The sequence below is a fragment of the Bombus pascuorum genome, chromosome 9 (genome assembly GCF_905332965.1).
Source record: "Bombus pascuorum chromosome 9, iyBomPasc1.1, whole genome shotgun sequence".
Classification (NCBI taxonomy): domain Eukaryota; kingdom Metazoa; phylum Arthropoda; class Insecta; order Hymenoptera; family Apidae; genus Bombus; species Bombus pascuorum.
Genome location: NC_083496.1, coordinates 16,209,184 through 16,232,245, shown reverse-complemented (window position 1 = coordinate 16,232,245; position 23,062 = coordinate 16,209,184). Strand labels below are relative to the sequence as shown.

General features: G+C 37.2%; 1 protein-coding gene across 14 annotated transcripts in view; it reads right to left on the bottom strand.

The window, feature by feature from the left end:
• Positions 1-23,062, bottom strand: part of LOC132911009 (bromodomain adjacent to zinc finger domain protein 2B-like) — a 230,820-nt gene that overhangs the window by 38,251 nt on the left and 169,507 nt on the right. For all 14 annotated transcript variants that reach the window (XM_060967281.1, XM_060967280.1, XM_060967289.1 and 11 more), the window contains one exon: positions 21,881-22,049. In XM_060967281.1, the coding sequence (XP_060823264.1) occupies positions 21,881-22,040 (160 nt within the window). In that variant the 5' untranslated portion in view covers positions 22,041-22,049. The remainder of the gene's footprint in view (positions 1-21,880; positions 22,050-23,062) is intronic.

Here is a 23,062-nt window from a genome sequence, read left to right as displayed (position 1 = left end):
CCGAGTCAACGTGATAAATAGAAGCTTCGATTGTCAAAAAATTCAAATAAATCGATATCAGTTGAATTCTTGAATGCTTGGGAAACGGCGCATAAATAAATTTCTAAATAAAGAAAATATTGTATCTGAAAGATTGACAATCCTAATAACGAATTAATTCATCCTCCAGATTAATCCTCTTCAAATTCTATACTCTCCAGGTCGCAACTTATAATAATGAACACTAGACAGCAGAAATTCTAGGAAATTCCACGTTGAACCAAAGAAGACGAAGACGAAGAAGAAGAAGAGTAAAGAAAACCAAAAGAAACAGAGAGGGAGGAAGAACGAGATTATTGCGGAACAGGGTAACGTAACTTCTTGCTGCTATTTTAAGGGTACAGAATATACGGACTGGATCTTTTATTTTTCTTTCGTTTTTTCTTCCTTCCCCCTTTCTTCTCGTCGTTGGTGCAGTCTCGACGAGAGGAACGTGCCGAGAAGAAAATAGCTCGGACCAACGGTGTGGCACGGAACGACGCGAATCTTACGAGCTGGAAAGGCGACGGAATGAAAGATCCGAGATTTAACGCGACGCTATATTCATTCAACGTGTTCACCAGCGAGATACAAATAAGACTCGCGTAATCACGAAAGGGTCTCGTCGAGGCGAAGTACCACACGTATACGTATGTAATACGTATCACGCTTCAGCTTTTTTCAATGCCCTTTTCCTTTCCCCTGTGCCTAAAATCCCTGCATAGCCTTCGAGAATCCTCATAGAGTTATTGTTCCGGATTATGGGGTCGTTCACTGGCGAGTGTAATGGGAAATCATGGCCTTCTCGTCGATCAGATTTTATATGCTTTCATTCGATGGTTAATTCCAATAGTTTCCGTAATAATGCATTAACAGCGAGCTACTTACTATTCGATTACCTGTGAAAAGACGCTATTTTATAGGAAGCTATTTACGAAGACTCGGAAATATCAATTTACAGATGGAAATTTACTTTAATTTTAACATAGAATTTTCATCTTTTTTATTCATATCTATCATATGATGTATCCTCTGAATCTGTAAGTTTTTTAACGAGCCATTTATAAAGTTCCAGGAATCCGAATTTTTTAAGAAAGTTTTAAGGAAGAAGCTAATTCTAATAATTTTAACATAGGAGTTTAATTTTCTCAGAAGACAGGCTGAAAATCGTGCTGTGACGTAAGACAAGATTTTGAGAATTTACATTTAGTCATCTATTTCAATGTTCAAAAGTATTACCCTAACAAGCTTGAAAAAGTATAATGAAATTTTTAGAAAGAAAGAACGTATCATTTTACGAAAAGCATTAGACTTCTCAGTCTTTCAAATAGTTGCGAATGACGCTATACATATAATGGCGTGAAAGCCTTACAACTGTTCAATCATCGCTTACGAATTGCTCGATTCTGTCAACCATCGTGCAGGTATACTCGACGAAGAGTTGTAGAAATTTACACGCGTCTTTTTAAATTCCCCGGCACATCTCTGCTCCGTATCATAGAATTGAAACACTAAAAAGGAGCATACCATGTTATCAGGAGACATCGCGATACAGATTGCAATTACGAGCAAGAGCATCGTGTTGTTACTTAGATAGTAAATACTGGAAACAAGCGATGTGACGTGTGTCTTTGCAATTTCATAAAGAATTTGGTGGTCTAAAATTCGGTGCAGACGATCGATGTAACGTCGTTGTTGCGATATCGTTGTGGCACGACGCTTTATGATTTGGCAGTTCTATTCGGTAGCGACGAATGGCATTGTGATTTCGCAGTGACGCTGAGCTATTTGACAATTTTATTAGAGATTTCAGCCTTTTAAAGCGGAAACTTTCAGTTCTAAGCTTAGTTCTTTTAAAAGATTATTTATATTTCACGCTTTAATTTAATAAACATTTAAGATTAGATTTCATTACGTTTCAGAAAGTGTATACATATGCTTTTGTTAGGGTTACCATTAGCTTTCTCAGAAATCGAATGACCCCAATTAGAGCCTTCAATTTTAATTAGATCTTCGCGTCAGTGGATCTTTATGTAAATGTCTACTTCTATCAGTAGAATCAAAGAAACAGAATGTGCATTATGCACACTCTGCACGTGATACAACTCACACAAGCCTACACTCCCATTATTAGAAATATAAAGCTACCAAGTGACGCAGAATCATCATAGAAAAACGGAACGACATCGCGACGTTCGTCTACAGCGATGCTGAAACGACAGCACAGACCAGCCGAGCGAAAGACGCGGATATCCAATCTATATCGACGACATTCTCCTCTTCCTTTCTCTGTTCCTCTCTCTCTCTCTCTCTTTCCTCCGGTTTTACACCTTAACGTCGGCGTTTCCGCTTATAACCGTCCAATCGCGATTCAGCATCGGTCCATGAGAGAGCGGAGAGAGAGCGTACGTGTGTATCCTGTCCCTCGAGGAAGAGGATCGATCGAGGGATCGGAATGCCGAGAGGGGTGGCGCGTGCGAGCGTCGCGCGTCGCCGCGATGCGATGGCTGGCTCGCCTCCAAATCGCTTTAATTTCGTTTACGCGGCGACCAAAGCGGAGGAGAAAAGCAGAGAGCGAGAGAGAAACAGAGGAATAAAGAGAGGCTCACTCGCGTGCAAGCGATGACGAGAGCTAGGCAACTCGCTGGAGAAATCTTTGACTTTCCTTCAACCGTTTCTCTTTCTTCTTTTTTCCTATCATTGTGAAATAACAAAATTACTTGATTGCTTATTTATGTATTTAAGATCACATTAACCTTAACCTTAAGAGTTCATTCGGACGACCTTCCATTTCGGTCAACGTAGAGGCATTTCTCTACTTTCTGCGTAACTAAAGAAAATAATAAACATGCGCTGTTTGCGTTGAACATAATCGCAGGACTGACTCGCGTTACGAATACAAAAATGTAACATTGGCTGATATATTGAGCTCTGCTTTGAGATTTACCATACAATGCAAAATTATTAAATGTTCAATTTAAAACTTTTGTATTCTTCGTGTTATTGTTGCTTAATGAAATACATGGTCATTAAAGCTTTTCAGGTCACTACATAATTTATTTTAGTTACAATCAATATATTTTCCAATGAAAATTCAGTCTGCTCAACTTGCGCCCTTTTGTGAAAAATACACAGCTCACGGTGTGCTTCTTCGTAAAGAGTGGGCCATCCACGGCGCACGCTTAACGTCGGACAACGCAGCGCTCAAAGGGTTAAGATCGTTGTCATTAGACTGGAGATATTTAAGTAAATTCGTATCTTTATGAAGGTACATGAAAGCACAGAAACTAAATGTTCTAATCTAAATATTCTTTAAACTTTTCATATTTCATATACTCTTGTATATTGCGCGCATTTTCTACACTTTTGCGCTTTTATATTGCCCATAAATTCATAAAAACCTGCAGTCTATTATTCGCGACTAAAACGACTATACGCATACGTATACGCAATAGAAGGTGATTCTTTATTTATGAATAAAATAATATAGAATCCCGTGTATCGATGAAAAACATTCTCTTGCTTTATCTATCTATTATAGTCATTGGAAAATTTATTTAGTCCCAAGATATAAAATATATAGTCTCTAAGGGTTAGTTGAAGGGGCTTATCACTGAAAAGGACGAACAATTGGTGGAAAAGGATCTCTTGAAGCTATTAACTACATAGAAAAATATCGTTGAACAAAATAATGCACGTGTTGTTCGGTAAAACACTAACTCCGAAAACACACATTGTATTTAAACTTATTTTAAACATCGCTACAAAACTTGCCGGACGATCCAATATTATTGTTCACCGCAAGAAAGGATCGAATATCGAGTGACGGGAGTGAGGCGGGTCGGTATCTAGCCGTGGCCTGGCTACGTGCTAATTAATTTCTCGTTAACGAAGTCACGGCAAGCTCCCTTCTTTAAACATAATCGAGCCAAGACGTCGGATAAGTTGGTTAGAAATATAGGATAAGCCTGACGAAGTAATAAAGGGTTGGTTGTTGGTAATTGTGGATTCGTTTGAGGGACGGTGGAAAGAGAATGAACCGGACTGGCCAAAGGGAGAGCTTGTAAATTACGTTGAACGCAGGTAACGAGAATCGTTTTGGGCAAATGCATATGTTTCGCAAAATTCGCGTGTTAACAATCGAAAGTGAACGAATAATATGGCCATCGTGTAACCATCCTTTGTGGTTACGAATTTTCTAAATTGTTTCTACCTGATTTACTCTAGAAATGAGTTTCAAAGGGCAAATTAACGACAAGAATTTTTCTATTTCGCTTACCCACATATTTTGTGTTCTAAGCTCTCTCGCATAATAATTTACTAACTAGTATTGAGATATGTATAATTTTATGTGCTAGAGTAGGTTAGCTGCGTAGTAGTGATACTTTATGTGAATATCAGTGTGTAGAAGCACGTGTGTGCGCGGCGTCTCGAAAACATACGAATGTAAACTGTTCAGTCGGTTAATAGTCGGGTACAGAAAAAAGTGGTGAGAAGCGTGCAAGTTTGTATCGATAAATATCTTTGACATCATTTATCAAATAAATATATAACTATTCTAATATAAATTCCAAGTGTAACTTTAATGTTCCTATACCATTATTTCGGCTATTAAGATCCAAGATTCTCAACGAAACATTTATTGTAGTTAATAGAAACATCAATTTTATGCAATAGGCGAGAAGTTATAGCCCTAGATATTCGTTTGTAATGGTATCGTTGAATCAACTTTCTTTTAATATATTAAAACATATTGAGATATGTATAATTTTATGTGCTAGACTAGGTTAGCTGCGCAGTAGTGATACTTTATGTGAATATCAGTGTGTAGAAGCATGTGTGTGCGCGGCGTCTCGAAAACAAACGAATGTAAACTGTTCAGTCGGTTAATAGTCGGGTACGGAAAAAAGTGGTGAGACGCGTGTAAGTTTGTATCGATAAATATCTTTGAAATCATTTATCAAATAAATATGTAACTATTCTAATGTAAATTCCAAGTGTAAATTTAGTGTTTCTATATCATTATTTCGGTTATTAAGATCCAAGATTCTCAATGAAAACATTTATTGTAGTTAATAGAAACATCAATTTTATGCAATAGGCGTGAAGTTATTAACCTAGATATTCGTTTGTAACGGTATTATTGAATCAACTCTCTTTTAATATATTAAAACTATTGAGATATGTATAATTTTATGTGCTAGACTAGGTTAGCTGTCTAGTAGTCATACTGTATGTGAATATCAGTGCGTGGAAGTGTGTGTGTGTGTGTGCGCGGCGTCTCGAAAACAAAGGAATGTAAACTTACATGGGTAACAGTCTGGCATGGAAGAAGGTGAGACGCCTACAAGTATGTATCGATGAATATCTTTGAAATCGCTTATCAAATGAATATATAACTACTCTAATATGAATTCTAAGTGTAAATTTAATGTTTCTATACCATTATTTCGGTTATTAAGATCTAAAATTCTCAACAACTAGTAATATATTAACAAATTTTATTAGCGTATTCACACATTATACATTCTAGGCGATAGACTGCGGTTGTTTTTCTGTTAATGAGAATTCTAAAGGTGAAAAAATACACGGAACGCGCTCATAAAAATATATAAAATTCTACTTCTTTGATTGCATGTATATATATAAAAAAAAATCCCATCTTTCATTTTTCGGTTTATAACTCACGCTCGAATTTAAATTCCATCTCACGTTGCTCTACACCATTGCTGGTAATTTTGCAGCAAGTCTTGCGAATGCTAATTGCAATAATTACCGCGATGCGGCATTTCCATTAAATATCCCAGCATCAAACCACTCGAATATCACAAAATGTCATAATTAATGACATACACGGAAACCTCTGAAAGAACAACAGCGCTATCAAATTTGAAACGAATCGAATATCCAACACGATCCTTTCAGATATGTATGTATATCGAATTATGTACAAATTCTGCATCGACCAAACACAAAAGAGAAAACTGCACAGCATACCGACTACACAGATTGCTCATGTCCACGCTATTCCTCTTTGCCTTAATTCTCACAATTCAGCGATCTTCGCCATTTTTCATTCGCAATTCTTTCTGCGATTTCTCTCACCCTTATTTCGACGAAAGACACAGCTCGTTGACGAAAACGGATTCTACAAAATCGAGGAAGCATTAGGTTGTCCGGGAAGCGTCTTTCTTTTACAGACACGTCTTTTACAACGACGCATCTTTATACAAACACGAAACCACATCTGTCGAACGTTGTGATCTTTATTTTGATAGAACAGAATGGATCATACGTAGTTCGATAAAATAATATAAAATGGAAAATGTCGAGCATTTAGTATTTCCTTATAAAACGAGAGAAACTTTTCGGACGACCTGATATAACGCGAAAGATTGTCAGCTTGAGTAGTTTGAATTGCGTTTTCAAAGCCCAGCATTGGAGAATGTAACTTACGTTAGAGTGTTCGAATAATCATGGTTACTACGACCGAAAAAAGAGTAATTTTTATGTGAAGAAATAAATGAAAAATGCAAAGTAATAGACAGCTCCCAAGGAAATAGATTTTAACTATTTTATAAGTAGCTAAGGTAATTGCTATATATTTTGGGTATTTTCTATGCACATCTTTATATTGTGTCCATTTTGGCAGTTCGAAATTCCCCATAAACACATAAAAATCATTCCCTGCTTTGTATCACTCGAATTCTCTCTTCATTTTCATTTGCCTCGTTTAAAATCATCTGTTCTTGCTTGCACCACAATTATTAGGACGTGATGCATATTTGAACGCAACGTACCATCCATTTTACCTCTACCAACCGCCTAATCTGCCCCCAAAGAAACTTCCGGCGGACTACCCGCGTTCCATAATTCAATGATCTGATGTTTAAAAGGGTCGCTGGAATTAATATTTTTCATGCCAGTAACCCGAATCGATCCAAAAGGGGGTGGGGTTCGTGTTCTATACTTGTTCCCCTTCTTTATTATTACACCAAATGTCTTGCCTTATCTTTGAAGAATCTTCGAATGGTTTTGCTCTTCCTGTATCGGATTCGTGGCACGATGATCGCATTTATCAAGCTGCACACGTTGCTTGAACGCCAGGGGGAAAAAGCCTGTTCCATAAAGAAGGGGAGAAGACACGGAGGGTGAAAAGAAATTCTTAGAACGGACAAGGGTGGAGGAAAAGGTGGAGAAAGTGATAGTACACGGGGAAGAAATCAGCGTGGCTTGATGGAGGTAACGAGGCCAGTCGAAAGCAAGAGGAATCAGGAGAATGAAAATGAGACGAGAGTGAAAGTTGGAAGGGTTGAGATTTGGAAAACGAGGGGCTACCACGGCAAAGGGAGTGGAATTATGGCGATGAAATATGGCGGGTAGAGGTAATGGGGATGCGCAGACGTAACGATGGACCAGGCAAGAGCAACTGAGATGGAATAAGACGATTATGAGAAAATTAAACCCTTTTACCATTGGGTCACCTGGCAAGTAATATGGTTTTATTTCTTAAAAGCGAGTACTAAATAACCAGCCTTGCCACGATGGGTGAATAGGAAATTTGATAGAATACAATTGCGAATAATTATGCAGTAATTATATACTGATTCGTGAAACTAGTAACTTTCTCTGATTCATTAATGCCTCAAACGTAATCCAATTGTTCTTTCTCATTTTAATCACTAGACTGCGGCTCTGTTTGCGCGTTCAGATGTACAGAAGCTTACACAAGATATTTAAAGAGAATCGGTTATACAGTGAATTCCATTCGCATTGCATTTATCTAGCGGAATTGATAAAAGATATGAATTTGCATAAACGTACGCAGTCAATGGCATGTGGAAATTGGAAGCTAAAACGACATAACGGAAGTCACGAAAAACTATAGAAATTAAAAAAGATCTATATAGAGAGGAAAAATGTGAAAACACAAGGAAAACTTGTGAAAAAATGCAGGAGTCGTGGAAACAGTGAAAAAAAAAGAGTAAATTAACAGAGAGCAAACGAGTGGGTGGTCGTTATTGGAGAGGCTGTAGCGAGAAAAAGAGATCGGAAGAGAGGAGAGAAGAGGAGTTGGCGAGCAGTTATGCGCAGGAAAAAGACGGCGACGCGTGGGACGCGATATACATACTAGAACCACATTCTCACATGTACGCGAAGGTTCGTGCCAGCGTGTCCCTAGGGGCACGCTAGTTAAATGTCACACTCGTGTTCGCGCGAGCGCCCACGCGCCGCTACGCGTGCTTTTCACCAGCCGCTTTCGGCGATTCGTCGTTCCGCGTGCAATCTTAGAGTCGGTTACGAGGTGCAGCTTGAATTCGCGCGATCCAACTTTCCTCGTAAAACACGCGCGACGACGGACGAGTTCTAACGGAAAGTTGTTTAAAATTACTTTGCACCTTTCGCATCGATTGTTGATGAAAATACTATTGCGTTAACATTTGGCATTATAAATGTTGAATCTCGATTTTCATCGCCAAATATTAGAGATAAAATATTATAAATACTTGATTACCTCAAACGCTATCAAGCTCCATTCAAGGTCTACATTTCTTAAATATTCCATTGCTTATTCATCCGAAGCTCGCGTGAACAATTATCTTTCAAGGTTCAGAATTCAGTTCGATTATGAAAAATGCTTAACCGTAACGCTTGGAAACTGCAAATACGCAGTCACTGACACCAGAACATCTTCAATTTCTGCACACTCCACGAAATAGAAACCCTTCAGCGTTTACGTTCCGCTGTTTCCTTGCAGCTAGGAGAAGCAACGGCTGCTTGCAGCCGTCTCATCCGGTTCCTCGAACGCCGGGCCCTCGATTCTTTAACTAGAACGCATAACGACCGCGCCGTCATCGTCGCCAGAATCAGAGGAGAAGGAAGAAAAAGACGATGCACAGCGATGGAAGAAAGCAGAACACTTTGAAACGAAAACTCCGGCGCATGAAGCGCGAGCTTGCATCGAACGGTCGGAGATAAAAGCGGCGTGTATCAGAGAACGCAGTGAAATTAGAAACCGGCGACGAGGGTGGAATACGGGGGATGAGCGCGCCGCGCAAAAAGAACCTATTTCTTTCCCTCTTTTTTCGCCGATTCTGCCTCACGCGCGTTTCGTTCGGCCGCGTTCCTCTCGCCTAACAGCATTTCATCTGCGAGCTTCTTGAAAAATCTAGCGTGACACACACCACGAGTGTCGTCACACCGCGCAATGTTGATGACACGGGTGGCGTCGACGTGGAAATACCGAGTTGCCTTTAACGGTTGCGTTGAAACAAATTGTAATTGGACACAAAACAGAACAATAAGATAGAAAATGATTGTACAATTATCATGGAAATTATGCTGAAATATTATGGAATCTTCGGAAATTATCAAAGAATTATTTTTATCACAAAAATTATTATGAAATATTGTATAATTATAAGTCAAAAATTATTGATTAATAAACAATGTAGGAATTTCTTCTTTATGTTTTTCTTTAGCTAATATATTTAATATCTACGTCCCTCGCTATTAAGCATCAGACAGAACATGTCGGATGTAGAATGATCATACTAGCGTTTTGTGTAGTCGTCCAACAATTTGTTTGATCACATGGAATACATTAGGCTACTTGAAAGCATGAATTACCAAAAAGGACAAAAACTTGTTGATAAATATCGCGGCGAGTTGTAGATGGAAAACTGTCGTCGAAAAAAATGGTGCACGTCTTATTCTATGAACACAAACATCCCGGCAAACGCCAGAGCGACGATGAAAGCTGTAAGAACTACCACGTCTCACGCGTCGTTCGTGTGAAATAGAAACGCGACACGCTCCGCAGGAGGGTGAACCTCGACCGCGGTTATAAACTCGAAGGAATGCGTACGTTTCCTTCTCTCGATTTCGTCTCATCCTTTTCGAAGAGACAAGAGAAGGTAGATATTGTTTGGAACTATGTTTGATAATTTTAGTTTAAAATTTCACCATGAAATTACACATGGATGCTTCATCTCTGTTTGAAGCTTCAATTCTATTCGAAGTTCCTTGGAAAAGGGTTTCAAGTATTTATTTATCACTCACATTCGCTGATCACATTGCAGTTTCGAAATAAAGTAAGAATATTTTGTCAAGAATAGATGAAATCAAAATTTGATGTCTCCTTGTGAAGTCAGACGCCGGTTAAACTAAACTGGCGTTTGATCGGTGCAAGGAATTCGAAGGAATTATTAAGATAGAAAAATTGATGTTGTAGACTGTGTTGAAATAAAGTTCTATATTCCACTTCAGTGTATCGAAGCTAGAACTGCATTTAATGGAACGAAATCTGGGCTCGCGTTTGATTAAATGCCCTCCTGCCGTCTGAATCTACTTATCTCAACGTAAACTGTTATTACATGAATGAAGGTAATGAAGAGTATCAATAAACTACTATTACATGAACTGTCTATCTTGCAATGTATTCAAATAAATCAAATTCTACGTAGAACTCGAATTTATTGAAACAGTAATTCATATTCACAGTCTTTCTATTACCATTCTCCAATAGAGATAACATTAAGTTAACGTTTCTTTATTCATTATAACGTACAATCTGGTTAACGGAATTCTCATGTTATTTTAATACTTTCTCATTGATCGTAATTTCATTAATTGAACAAACCAATCGGAAACTGAGGATCGGAGAAAGTGAATAAGTACACCGCGGTTTATAAAATCCTTGGTAATAAAGATCCTTCGTAACAGACGTGAAGCTTCCCTGCGCATGAGACAGAAGTAGCAGAGAGTAATAGGTACACACGTGAAGATCTTGAGAAGGAGAGAATACCTCCCGGCGAAAGTTGCTACACATACACTGTATTTCACCCCTGGAACGGGCAAACAAATATGCCGAAGTAACTCGAAAACCAACGTTTCTTCTCCCTTCGAATCTTACAAATTTGACGCTCCAATTACTTTACATATTTTATACGAACCATTGGCGAGACCGCGGAAATGATCAACATGGTGAAAATGAAAAATTAAAAAGTTCCATCGGGACCATCGATTTGATATCGTAGCTGTTTTGTAGAGACAATGATACTGCGCTACTCGCAGTTTAATATCTGCAATAGCAGGATAGCACTCTGGTGCGCATTGCATCATAACAGACATAAACCTGTCGAGTCGTACGGCGTCACAGGTGTGAAATCGCGACGACGTCACATCGCTCATCTGTTTCGACTGAAACGAAGGAAATCGATCGAACTCGGAGCAAAGATGCTGAGAGTGACAAAATCTTTAATTTCGGACAATCGAAGAGGTTGCTGCAATCAGAGGACAACTCGATTTTCCGATAATTGAGCTAAATCGATGAAAGTTGATAATGGTGTTGGAGTGATGTGGCGATTTCTTAATTCTATCTAGCAATGTATCAACGTGTTACTATATATACTGGAAAATTGAGTAAGTGTGTCAATCGAGCAATACGTCGCTTCAATTTCCCACTGGATCCATAGATTAAAAAATGCAGCGCACTTTGACATTTTGGGAAGCGTCGCGAGTAACTTGCTAATTACTTCCGCGAACTTTCTACTCATAAAGACAAAACTTCTTATAATCTCGTACGAACAACCTCCTGCTTATTCCGAAAAGCCAGCTCGTCAACGGCGACCAAGCCGGACGAGAACCCGATTTAACAAGGAAAAAAGAGGCAGTAAGACAAGACTGAGAGTCGAAGGAGAAAAGAGTAAGAAGGAGAGAAGAACGAGGATGTAGAATGGAAGCGAGAAGGCGAGCCGGTGGTATTGGGCACGGCGCGTACTCCGGAGGGTAGGTTCAAACGAAAACTCCGCCGCGTCCAACGAGTTTGTATCGAGCGTAGGAGGTAAAAGCGCGAGCGAGGCTGCGGAGGGTCGGACCTCTGCGAGAGTCGTGGCCTTTACGATAGAGAGAGACCGAGGTAGGATGCTAGAAAACCGTTGAGCACGGAAGAGGACAACGTGGAGAAAAACAGGAATAGAGAAAGATACGAGATTCTCTCGTCTCGTGGCAGAGCGCGATGCTGCTGCTTGCTGCAGAACGAGCCTGGGACGAGGGAAACGAGGGATTCTGGTGAAGGGAGGGGAAACTGCCGCAGACCGAGGCCATGGTAGGCGAGGTGAGGTGGCAATCAATAAATATACAGAGAACCGGCAGGGAGAGAGAGAGGGAGAGAGTGGTAGATCGAGCCACGAAGAGGCGGCGAGAGAAAGAGAAAAAGATAGGGGGTGAAAGAGAAGGGTGGAGAGGAACGCTCGTCGCGTCTGTCCGACCGTCGGTCCGTTCTTGCGTCCCCAAAGCCCCCACGAATCTAACCGACGCTCGCTCTCTCGCTACAGAGAGAGAAAGAAAGCGGGACAGGGATACGATGGAACGAGACTACAGGAGAGTAAGAGAGGTACGCGGCACAGAAGGCTCTGGAGAGAGGCTTTGGTTGAAAAGACAGGGGCAACTGAACAAACAGAGGGAGGAGAGAGAGATGGGATACAGGGATGCGAGGAGAGGTCCAGAAAACGCGAGGAGGGACAACGTCGCGTTGGGTCGCGGAGGTGAGGCAACGAAATAAACGAAATCCCATCCAACGCGATGGAACCAAGGATAGAGGAAGAACCGTTTGCCAAAGGGACACACGAACACTACCGTTTGGCAAATTCCGAACTTCCTCGTAGTTTCGTGTCGACAGAGTTTCTTGTGGATGAGGAATCTGCGAATCGTTTGGACGTTGTTGGCTAACTATCGTGAAATACCATTATGCATGTTGCTAAATATTACCAATACATTATCTTGGAGCGCGAAAATTTTACTGTTTTATCAGTGTCTTTGATGTTTTTCCTACTGCCTTGTATAGGACTGGATTTATCGATGTTTTGCTATGATCGTTTAATCATTAAAATTCTCCTAAACCCTGCTATTCTCCTCTCTTCATATAACTCGAAACGGTTACTGTATTTTAATAAATACTAAAGCGTAGATAGATTACGAGTTTTTGGTTTTAGTATTCAATACAATTTTATCACATTTCGTGTACTCTACGATTTTCGTAAGGTAAACAGAAAAAGACGAAGATATCTAAAGAGAAACAGAACGAAAACATACTAAAACAAGAGCCAATACAAAACAACAATAGCGTAGCTGAGTTAGCAAAACATGACTCAGTAAGCAAAACTCTTACTCAATGTAATGTTTCATTATACCGCTACGTAATAACATTTGTGCTATACTCTTTAGTTATTATTTTTTCACTGGGTTTAATTGGAGGAAGATCGGTAATCGGTACTTGAAACCAGTGAAATCTTCTTGGAGCTTGACCAGGGATCGCGATATATGGTTAACGATAGTTGAACGATCCGTGTAACGGTATCTCGTGGTAGCGCGACTGTAATTCGAATCGCGATGAAGATTCGATAATTAACGTATAGAGCGGATGGCGAATGCAGCCGCGCTGACCAGACGATCGATTCCATTGGAACAATCGGACCGTGAAAGAAAACGCAGGGGAAAGATATTGATTGCTACTGTATGAAAAGTCGCGTCGCCCTGTCCTAACTTCTAGCTACGACTTCCGGCTGAACGGCTCTTTCTAGACATTCCCTTGCTGTAACGTATCTCAAATTTCCTCGAGAAAAAAAATGGTCAATAGAAGAAATGGGCTGAATAATGGTAAATAAGCGTCTAAAATATAGTAGTGGTATATTAATAGAACAGAATTTTTCTTCGTTGAATCGTTGTTATGTTTAATAGTTGTTGGAATTTTACAAAGCGAATATTTCAGTTTGGTCATCCTAAATTTATAAAAATGATCAGTACTAGGATTCAATTGTAAATCAATTTACGCGTTAAAAACCTGTTGAAGCGAAAGAAAGGCTGTCTTTTTTTAATCATCTCCGCATACTAAATGTATATTTATTGCTCACTGAAGCTCATATAAGAGAATCGGAAAAATATTTTGATTATTAATGGATTTTAATATTAAATGTACCTGATGTATGTGAAATTATCTCTTCTTCAATGTCATTCATCATCGAATTAAATTTATTGCATAGTATTGAATATCCCAATTCAAATTTTGATATGATCGATTCAATACCTCCCTCCATAGCTAGTCAGATAAGACTTAGATGCGTGACTAGTTAACAGTAACACGCATTTGACGAAGCGTATCCCTGAAACGATGCTCCTGATAATTTTCCCCATGACCCGAAGCGACACCATTTTCTTCGATCGATGTGGTGTCATTCTCTGACCCCTGAGCACGAATATCGTCAGAAAGTGTAAGTTACTGCTGCACGTATTGAGTTCTCTGCAAAGTATCGAAGAAAATATAAAAAGAAGAGATTCCACCGTTAAAGCCACGATATTTCACTGCGTGTAAATTTTGGTTTAGTATTACGTCCTATAGTGTTATTATTGCAAATGCAATAGTAACTCCTCTATTGTATTTTTCATTGAGCATTGAATAACACAATGCGTTTCATATGTAGCATGCATATTAATAAGATTAATCGCGTTTCACTTATTGATATTTCAAATACGAAGGAAGTGAAATTTCACTTATGATCATTTTCAAGGTCTCGCCTCTAAATCATGTTAAATTGAGTTTCCTGAAACAAGTGAATCTGTAGGTTTATGCCTCTTTGAAGGACTAGGACTCAAACGATTCACAGTGGACAGTTTAATTAGTTAATGGCAGCAGAAACGTAAGATTCATGGACTAATTAAGACCAGAGCTCAAAAAGTAACTATTCTTCGTCGCTGGAAAGTAAATACTGGAATTAAAATATGGTTGAATCTGTGTCGAAGTCGCGTGTGTCAAAAGTGTGTTCAGTGTGTCGACAACGACGTGGATTGAAAAAAAAGAACAACGTCAGAAGGATCCTCGAATCGAAGAGAAAAGGCTAACCGCCTACTGAGAGCGTAGAGAAGGGCTCGATTGCAAACGTGCAAGTAGTGCTAATTAAGGTAAGTGGCCGAACAGGTCTCTCCTTCCTCAAGAACGCGTTATATAGATATATATGTATATATATAGGTGTATATATAAAATACGAAGGCTGGTTCGACTCTTTTGGAAAAAATAGCGTTAGAAGGGGTCTTGGGTGAGCATGAACGGAAACGAGAGAGAGTCGGGTGAAAGAACAACCCACCCACGAGAAATATCCGTTTTGCTCTGAACGTGCGCCTACGGTATATGGGAAACACGTAGAAAACCGTACGCGCGTAATCAAAATTGTATTTATTAAATAACATCCGTAAAGAACATAATATAACAAAAACCGAGTTTGAAAGTTCAAACACATGTATTTAGTGAAAATCTCTTCCTTTTTTTATTTTGGCATGAGCTGACTAAAACTGCATATGGAGTATATGGAAATACCGTTGGTTTAAATTAACAACGACAATATTGAAAATGATCAAGTTCGATTGCCCATCCACCACATTTATGCGCTGTACATGATCTTCATGGCTTACACCATATTTCTCGTGTTAACATAAGTAAAAGTCGTTTTCACTGTTATGTCTTGTATTTAGGTTCGTTTGTTCTATACCTTTCGTTCGTCAATTTTTATTTCTACCTGTTATTACTAAAAGATTAAGCGGTAATTTATGAACGATAGCGATTTTACTCAGCGCTATTGTATTCTAGAAGTAAGCTACTGTTAGGCTACATAATTGACGGTGATCTTAGGAACATTACGTAAATGAACACTGTTATCATATTTATTCGTGTAACTTACCTAGCGGTAACCAAAACGCTATAATGCACTTTTGATAATGGAAGAAAGTAAGATCGCAACACTTGGAGACACAAGAAACTTAATAATTCACTGCAGCGTATGTGTTTCGTAATAAGTTTCTATTGAAAAATACTTCAACGTGGCAAACAATAATTGTCAAATGGTCGTCGTTTTCTTCGAATAAGTTATGGTAATAAACATGATATACGGTTTTGCCCGTATATCAAAACTGAGCGAAAGTTGAACGATCTCGATGCTCGTTCAAGGTCTGAAACTTGGAGAAATAACGTCTGTGCAAGTTCGTTCCCGACTCTGTTTCGTAGTACGCCGTTTGCGTTTTCCTCGATGAGGAACACACACTTCGAGGAACTTGCAGAATGTGTTGAATGATCGTATATACCTATACAATTGTGTTATTAATGTGTCGGAGAACGTGTGCATTTATAGTGATTCACGATATCCAGAACGCATATTCGAGAATTGTTCCGACCGGAAATCTGGCTTTGCGATGTCGATTATGCTGATAATACGTGGCGTCTGCAAGATTTCAAGGTTGATTTTACAAGGTTACCTTTAGTTGTCTGACAAATTAATTGTTTTCGTATTATGGGGAAAGTTTCTTCTTATTAATTCCTCGCTGAAATACGTCTCTTCTTTTGCAAAATTTTCTACCAAATTTTCACATGTGATAGATTTCAAGGTTGATTTTACAAGGTTACCTTTAGTTGTCTGACAAATTAATTGTTTTCGTATTATAGGGAAAAGTTTCTTTTTATCAATCAGCTAAAATACATCTCTTCTTTTACAAAATTTTCTACCAAATTTTCACATGTGATAGATTTCAAGGTTGATTTTACAAGGTTACCTTTAGTTGTCTGACAAATTAATTGTTTTCATATTATGGGGAAAGTTTCTTCTTATCAATCACTCGCTGAAATACGTTTCTTATTTTGCAAAATTTTCTACCAAATTTTCAACATGTGATAGATTTCAAGGTTGATTTTACAAGGTTACCTTTACTTGTCTGACAAATTAATTGTTTTCGTATTATGGGGAAAGTTTCTTCTTATTAATTACTCGCTGAAATACGTCTCTTCTTTTGCAAAATTTTCTACCAAATTTTCAACATGTGATAGATTTCAAGGTTGATTTTACAAGGTTACCTTTACTTGTCTGACAAATTAATTGTTTTCGTATTATGGGGAAAGTTTCTTCTTATTAATTACTCGTTGAAATACGTCTCTTCTTTTGCAAAATTTTCTACCAAATTTTTACATGTTAAAGATTTCAAGGTTATCCTTTAACCCTTTCAGGACTGAATGATACGTAGACTATGTGAAAAGTTACCTTTTATTAAATGTTGATAATATAAATACGCTTTTGCAGAGATATTCTTTAAAGAAAATGTAATATATTAACGTTATGATTAATTTGATAAGTTAGTTAGTCAATAGTTGTTAAACTACAGTGTTTAAACAGGTTAACTTCCTATAATGAGAATGTCGCCTGTTTATAACAGGAAAAGATTTTAATTAATTACAATTTATAGCTTTAACTTGAAATACCTGAAGTAATAATCACCAAGAATAGATTAATCCGGTTTAGCATAATGATATAGTAATGAAGTATGGCAGTAAACTTTTAATATATGGATACCTAGGTAAGTTTCAAGTTACAATATAGGGGGTTGAGGGAAGAGTTCGACAACCTTGAAACGGAGTGAGAGTTGCTTTTTAAAATAAGTAGGTACTCCAGGTTTCGACCTTGAACTTGAGACGTACTTTCCAGGCTCTTAATACTGTACATTTTATGAATGATAGAGTAAAGGGTTCGCTGAACTGATCTTAAAAGTAGAGTATTCATAAACCTAACAGATTTCTTGTGAACGAATTTGATACTTTCACACGAATAATGTAGCTCCCTGGTACAAGTCTTGGCACAATTTTTCCATTAGTTTAAAAATTGAAAAAAATTCAATAAACATATATGCCATTAACCCTTTGCACTTGGAATTTTATTTCAATTTCGTTAGCAGCAGCTCCCAATGCTTTTAAGTGTTTTATTTGAAATTTACTTTAACTAAAAAATAAGACAATTTAAATAAATAAAGGAAGAAAGAAATTCACTGAAATACCAGTTTTATACACACTATTGTTGTATTTTCTAATTTTTAAGCGTATGATATATCTTGAAACAATTTCCAGAACGCAATCCTGCTTTTTTTTCGTACATTTCACAAAAAAAGCTGCGACTTGACAAAGGGCTCCTGAGATAAAAGTTAATGACGAGTCACACTCGACATAGGAGTGCAAAGGGTTAATATAACGGTTATCTTATTGAAACATATGTGCAATAAAATAATCTACATAATCTAGACGAAATACTATTTATTACCTATATCATATGTCTATTTTGCTAAACGTGGGAAATCTTCTAAAGGACATGAAAGGACATCGGGGCCTTTCTTTTGAAATTTTTGGGAAGGTCCCCGATACTTTAGTCCAGACTTTTTATTATATCTGTGCTTAAATAATAATACTGAGAAATAGTTGTTTATGATTTAATCCAATTATGTTTGTCCGAGATTTATGACAGTGGGCTTGGGCTCGAAATGACATAACGGGTCGCTGAACGTAGCCACGGTCACGGGAGGGACGTGTACCTAACAGAGGTATGGAGTAATTAAATAGCTCTCCTTAAAAACAAAGATCGACCCGAGGGGTACAGAGAGGTACGGAGAGAAGTATATAAGGGCAGTTCCACTTGGACTGAGATTCAGTCCGATAAGTTCGACTTGTACAGTGAACAAGTACGTTGAGTGACACCAAAATCTTATATCAAATCGCATTCGTCATCCCGTTGACCGTGGATTCGTTATCGAACCTAAATCCATTGTCATCGACATCTCGATTATCTAATCGCCGCTATTACTTGTTAAACTCTGTAATAATCACACTTGTATCAATAACTATCACCAATAGTACATAACAACAACAGCCAATTCCCGTGAAGATTCATTATACGCCCCTAACTCAAATGATAACACGACATTTATATGAAAATACTCGAAAGATTTAGAAGATTTCCCACGTTTAGAAAAAAATATATATATGCATATGATGTATAATAATATTAATACAAATTCGTAAATTGTAAACATTTGAGGATTTGTCGAATTGATTTATATATACATATATGAAAATACTCGAAAGATTTAGAAGATTTCCCACGTTTAGAAAAAAAAATATATATATACATACGATGTATAATAATATTAATACAAATTCGTAAATTGTAAACATTTGAGGATTTGTGGAATTGATTTATATATACATATACGAAAATACTCGAAAGTTTTAGAACATTTCTCACGTTTAGCAATATATATATATACATATGATGTATAATAATATTAATACAAATTGGTAAATTGTAAACATTTGAGGATTTGTCGAATTGATTTATATATACATATATGAAAATACTCGAAAGTTTTAGAAGATTTCCCACGTTTAGAAAAAAAAATATATATATACATACGATGTTTAATAATATTAATACAAATTCGTAAATTGTAAAAATTTGAGGATTTGTCGAATTGATTTATATATACATATATGAAAATACTCGAAAGTTTTAGAAGATTTCCCACGTTTAGCAAAATATATATATACATACGATGTTTAATAATATTAATACAAATTCGTAAATTGTAAAAATTTGAGGATTTGTCGAATTGATTTATATATACATATATGAAAATACTCGAAATTTTTAGAAGATTTCCCACGTTTAGCAATATATATATATATACATATATACACACACATACGATGTATAATAATATTAATACAAATTGGTAAATTGTAAACATTTGAGGATTTATCGAATTGATTTATATATATACATATACGAAAATACTCGAAAGTTTTAGAACATTTCTCACGTTTAGCAATATATATATATATACATATGATGTATAATAATATTAATACAAATTGGTAAATTGTAAACATTTGAGGATTTGTCGAATTGATTTATATATACATATATGAAAATACTCGAAAGTTTTAGAAGATTTCCCACGTTTAGCAAAATATATATATATACATATGATGTATAATAATATTAATACAAATTCGTAAATTGTAAAAATTTGAGGATTTGTCGAATTGATTTATATATACATATATGAAAATACTCGAAAGTTTTAGAAGATTTCCCACGTTTAGTAAAATATATATATGTAATATCGTAAATCTCGGGATAATTCAGGTGATCGATTCTGAGGTCTGAAAATCGAGTTTATTGTGGAAATACTTAAATAAAATACAGGAGTAAACAACAATCAATATCAATCTATAACAGTAAACAATAAATAACAAGTTCCGTGCAATGTCTACCTGAAAATCGAGAATCGATTTTCAACGTGCTGAGCTACCGATCTTTCTCCGTCAATCTTCAATATTTTAAATAATTATTCTGTGATCTTGTCTATCTCTGATGTTGCTCTCTGTCCGTCCGTTTCAGAAACGAGTGTCTCTCAAAATAATTGTCCGTAAAACAAAAGAAGGTCGCTCTGTTCATAAAATAAAGATAGTCGTGCTATCCGTAAACAGAGAGAGAGCCCCTATCACGCGTGAACTCTATGGAGTTTACATATATACATATGATGTATAGTAATATTAATACAAATTCGTAAATTGTAAAATTTGAGGATTAATCGAATTGATTTTGGAACAATACGTTGATATTTCCATAACCTGTTGATACTTCAACATCGTAAATACAGATTGTTGTAAACACCAAGTGTATACCAACTATAGTAATATTTATTCGTTTATAGATAAACGAGGATCGGTACCCAAAAGAGAATTTATATAGCGTCTCCGCGCTATTTCGCATTAGTGCAAACAGCTTGATTAATGAAGCTGAATGGTACGGCAGCAAGCAAAAGGGATTACGTCGATAATCTCATTCCATATCCAACGCTTTTCAGCATAGATCATGTTGTTATTAATCGCTGTGATTTCATTATTTCTCTTCGTCTTACTCGTTCGAGTTATCGCTTGTGTTTACAGTCTGATCTTACAGAGTTGTACAGAACTTTAAAGACGCTTCGACTTTCCCTGCGTTCCATCCAACGAAAATACATTTATAATCCCTATAGTGAATAATAACGACTCGTTTTCCCATTTAACGGGTTACGAATCTGAAACCAGTTAATTAGACACTTGGATATGATAATTTATGTGAAGATCGAACAAATTTCTATTGGATTTGTAAAAACTAAAAAAACAAATCCTTTGGTACGTGACTGAAGAAAGTTTCAATGAAGAAAATGTTAACTTAAAGAATTTGTTAGATAATTTGTTTATCTCTTTGTGCATTGAATTATATAAAATCAAACAGTAGCATCTTATTAACTTCCCATTGGACATCCAGAATTCTACGACTTTCCCAAAAATTTTGACAAGAAAAATTATCATATTAAAAAAAAAAACAATCCTCTCCCATGATTATTTGCCAAAACACAAAAATCGCTATTATTTCCAGAAATTTATACATCCTCGATACTCCAATTCTCGCAATCCACCAAAAATACTGTAAAGGAAAACCCATCGATCACGGTCTAACATATAAATCGTTGAAATTTCGACACGTCGAGGAATTCCACTTTAGTGTAATTAGCTCGTCTATTGCTGGCCTATCGATCTGCCAAGACGCGCGTGTCAATTAAGCCACTCGGTCCAAGAGGATTCGCGTTGTAAGACTAGTAACGTGTTGGTATCTACGTATAATCCATGTCATTAGAAATATCCTTATTTTGCGCTTTGCGACTTTTTGGACTTTTGGAAATTTCAAAAATTTTAGTACAAAATTTCATCAACTTTGTCTGGTTTTGGGTCAGAGGTACGCCCGAATCGATCACTTTGCCCAAGTAGGTAAATGTTCGGTGACTCATCAACGGAAGTGTTCATATCCATATATGTAACATCTAGATCTTAGTAAGAAGAACGTGCGCGCGAGATACAGAAATATAGAAAAATATATATCGTGGAAGAAAAAAAGAAGCAGGAGAAGCTAGAAATAGGGAAGAGGAAAAAATGGGGGAAGAAAAATTGGCTTACCACCGAAGAGCGCAGTCGGATCGAGCAACGGATTGGCCTGGTCCGCCTGCAGTTTCTCGGAGGCGGAGGTGGCGCCTGGAGTCGCCGTGGCCGCCGCTTCACCTCCGCCACCTCCACCGCCCCCGCCACCTCCGCCCGATGCGGAGTTCTCCTTCTCCATGCCAGTCCCCTGAAAACGAGCATCAGCGTTTCGTTAGAACCGTTAACTTCGTGCCACCGCCGTATGGATCGTTTCCTCGCCGGGTAGACGCTCGCGATAGAAGAATAACAGGGATGGGGAACAGGGCGGAGGAAGGTGAACATTTTTGCCGTGGAAACTGATGGCAGCTCGTAACAATGGACAGGAAGTTTTGACGAGAAACGAACGACAGATTCCTGCTTCTTAGCTTGAATTTTCTGTCAAAGAGATTACGATTAGGATTTCTATGCAAATCTCTGTCTTCTATGGATATACGTCCGTGGACACGTTTAATTGAAATTCGTTTTACTTACTGAAAATTATAGTAAATTAAATGGAATGTCTGATTTGAATATTTTATACATTTTTATGTATCATGTATATGTACTTTGTGCATTTGTGCAGTTTTAAATTTCACGTAAATGCGTAGCTATCTGGATAGTTGATTTTGTTTCGAGGTTCTTTATTTAGGATAGAAAGAAGAGAATTTTCAATGGAATATTTAGGTTACATACGTATATACACGGAGTGATCGATGAATGAAAAGTCAATAATAGTAAGGCTCGTAGTAACGGAACAATAGTACTATTTGTTTTCCTTTCATTCTTTCCAAACCACCGTACAATCATCGGTGAAGGTCTTCGCAGGCCTTGACCTTTCAGACGTCGAGGTTGTGAAGAATTATAAAACTATGGCAATTACATCTCGATTAAAAATTAACCTTATTACGTAGGCAATATACTCCGAGATATATTAAGACTTTAACGAATAACTTGTATTTTGTTATCGATAAACAACTATATTTTTCACAATGACTCATAGCTTTAAAATTATCCAATAACTTTCCATTCTTGTAGAGGTCACAGATGGAAGATGTAATCGGACAAAATGTAACCAGAGGTATGTAAAATCGAACAGTTAAACTTAAAAAGTTATTGTATTCTCATAGTTCAACTTTTATTTAATGAAATTATTATCACGTTGATTCGATCTAGTTGGAAGAA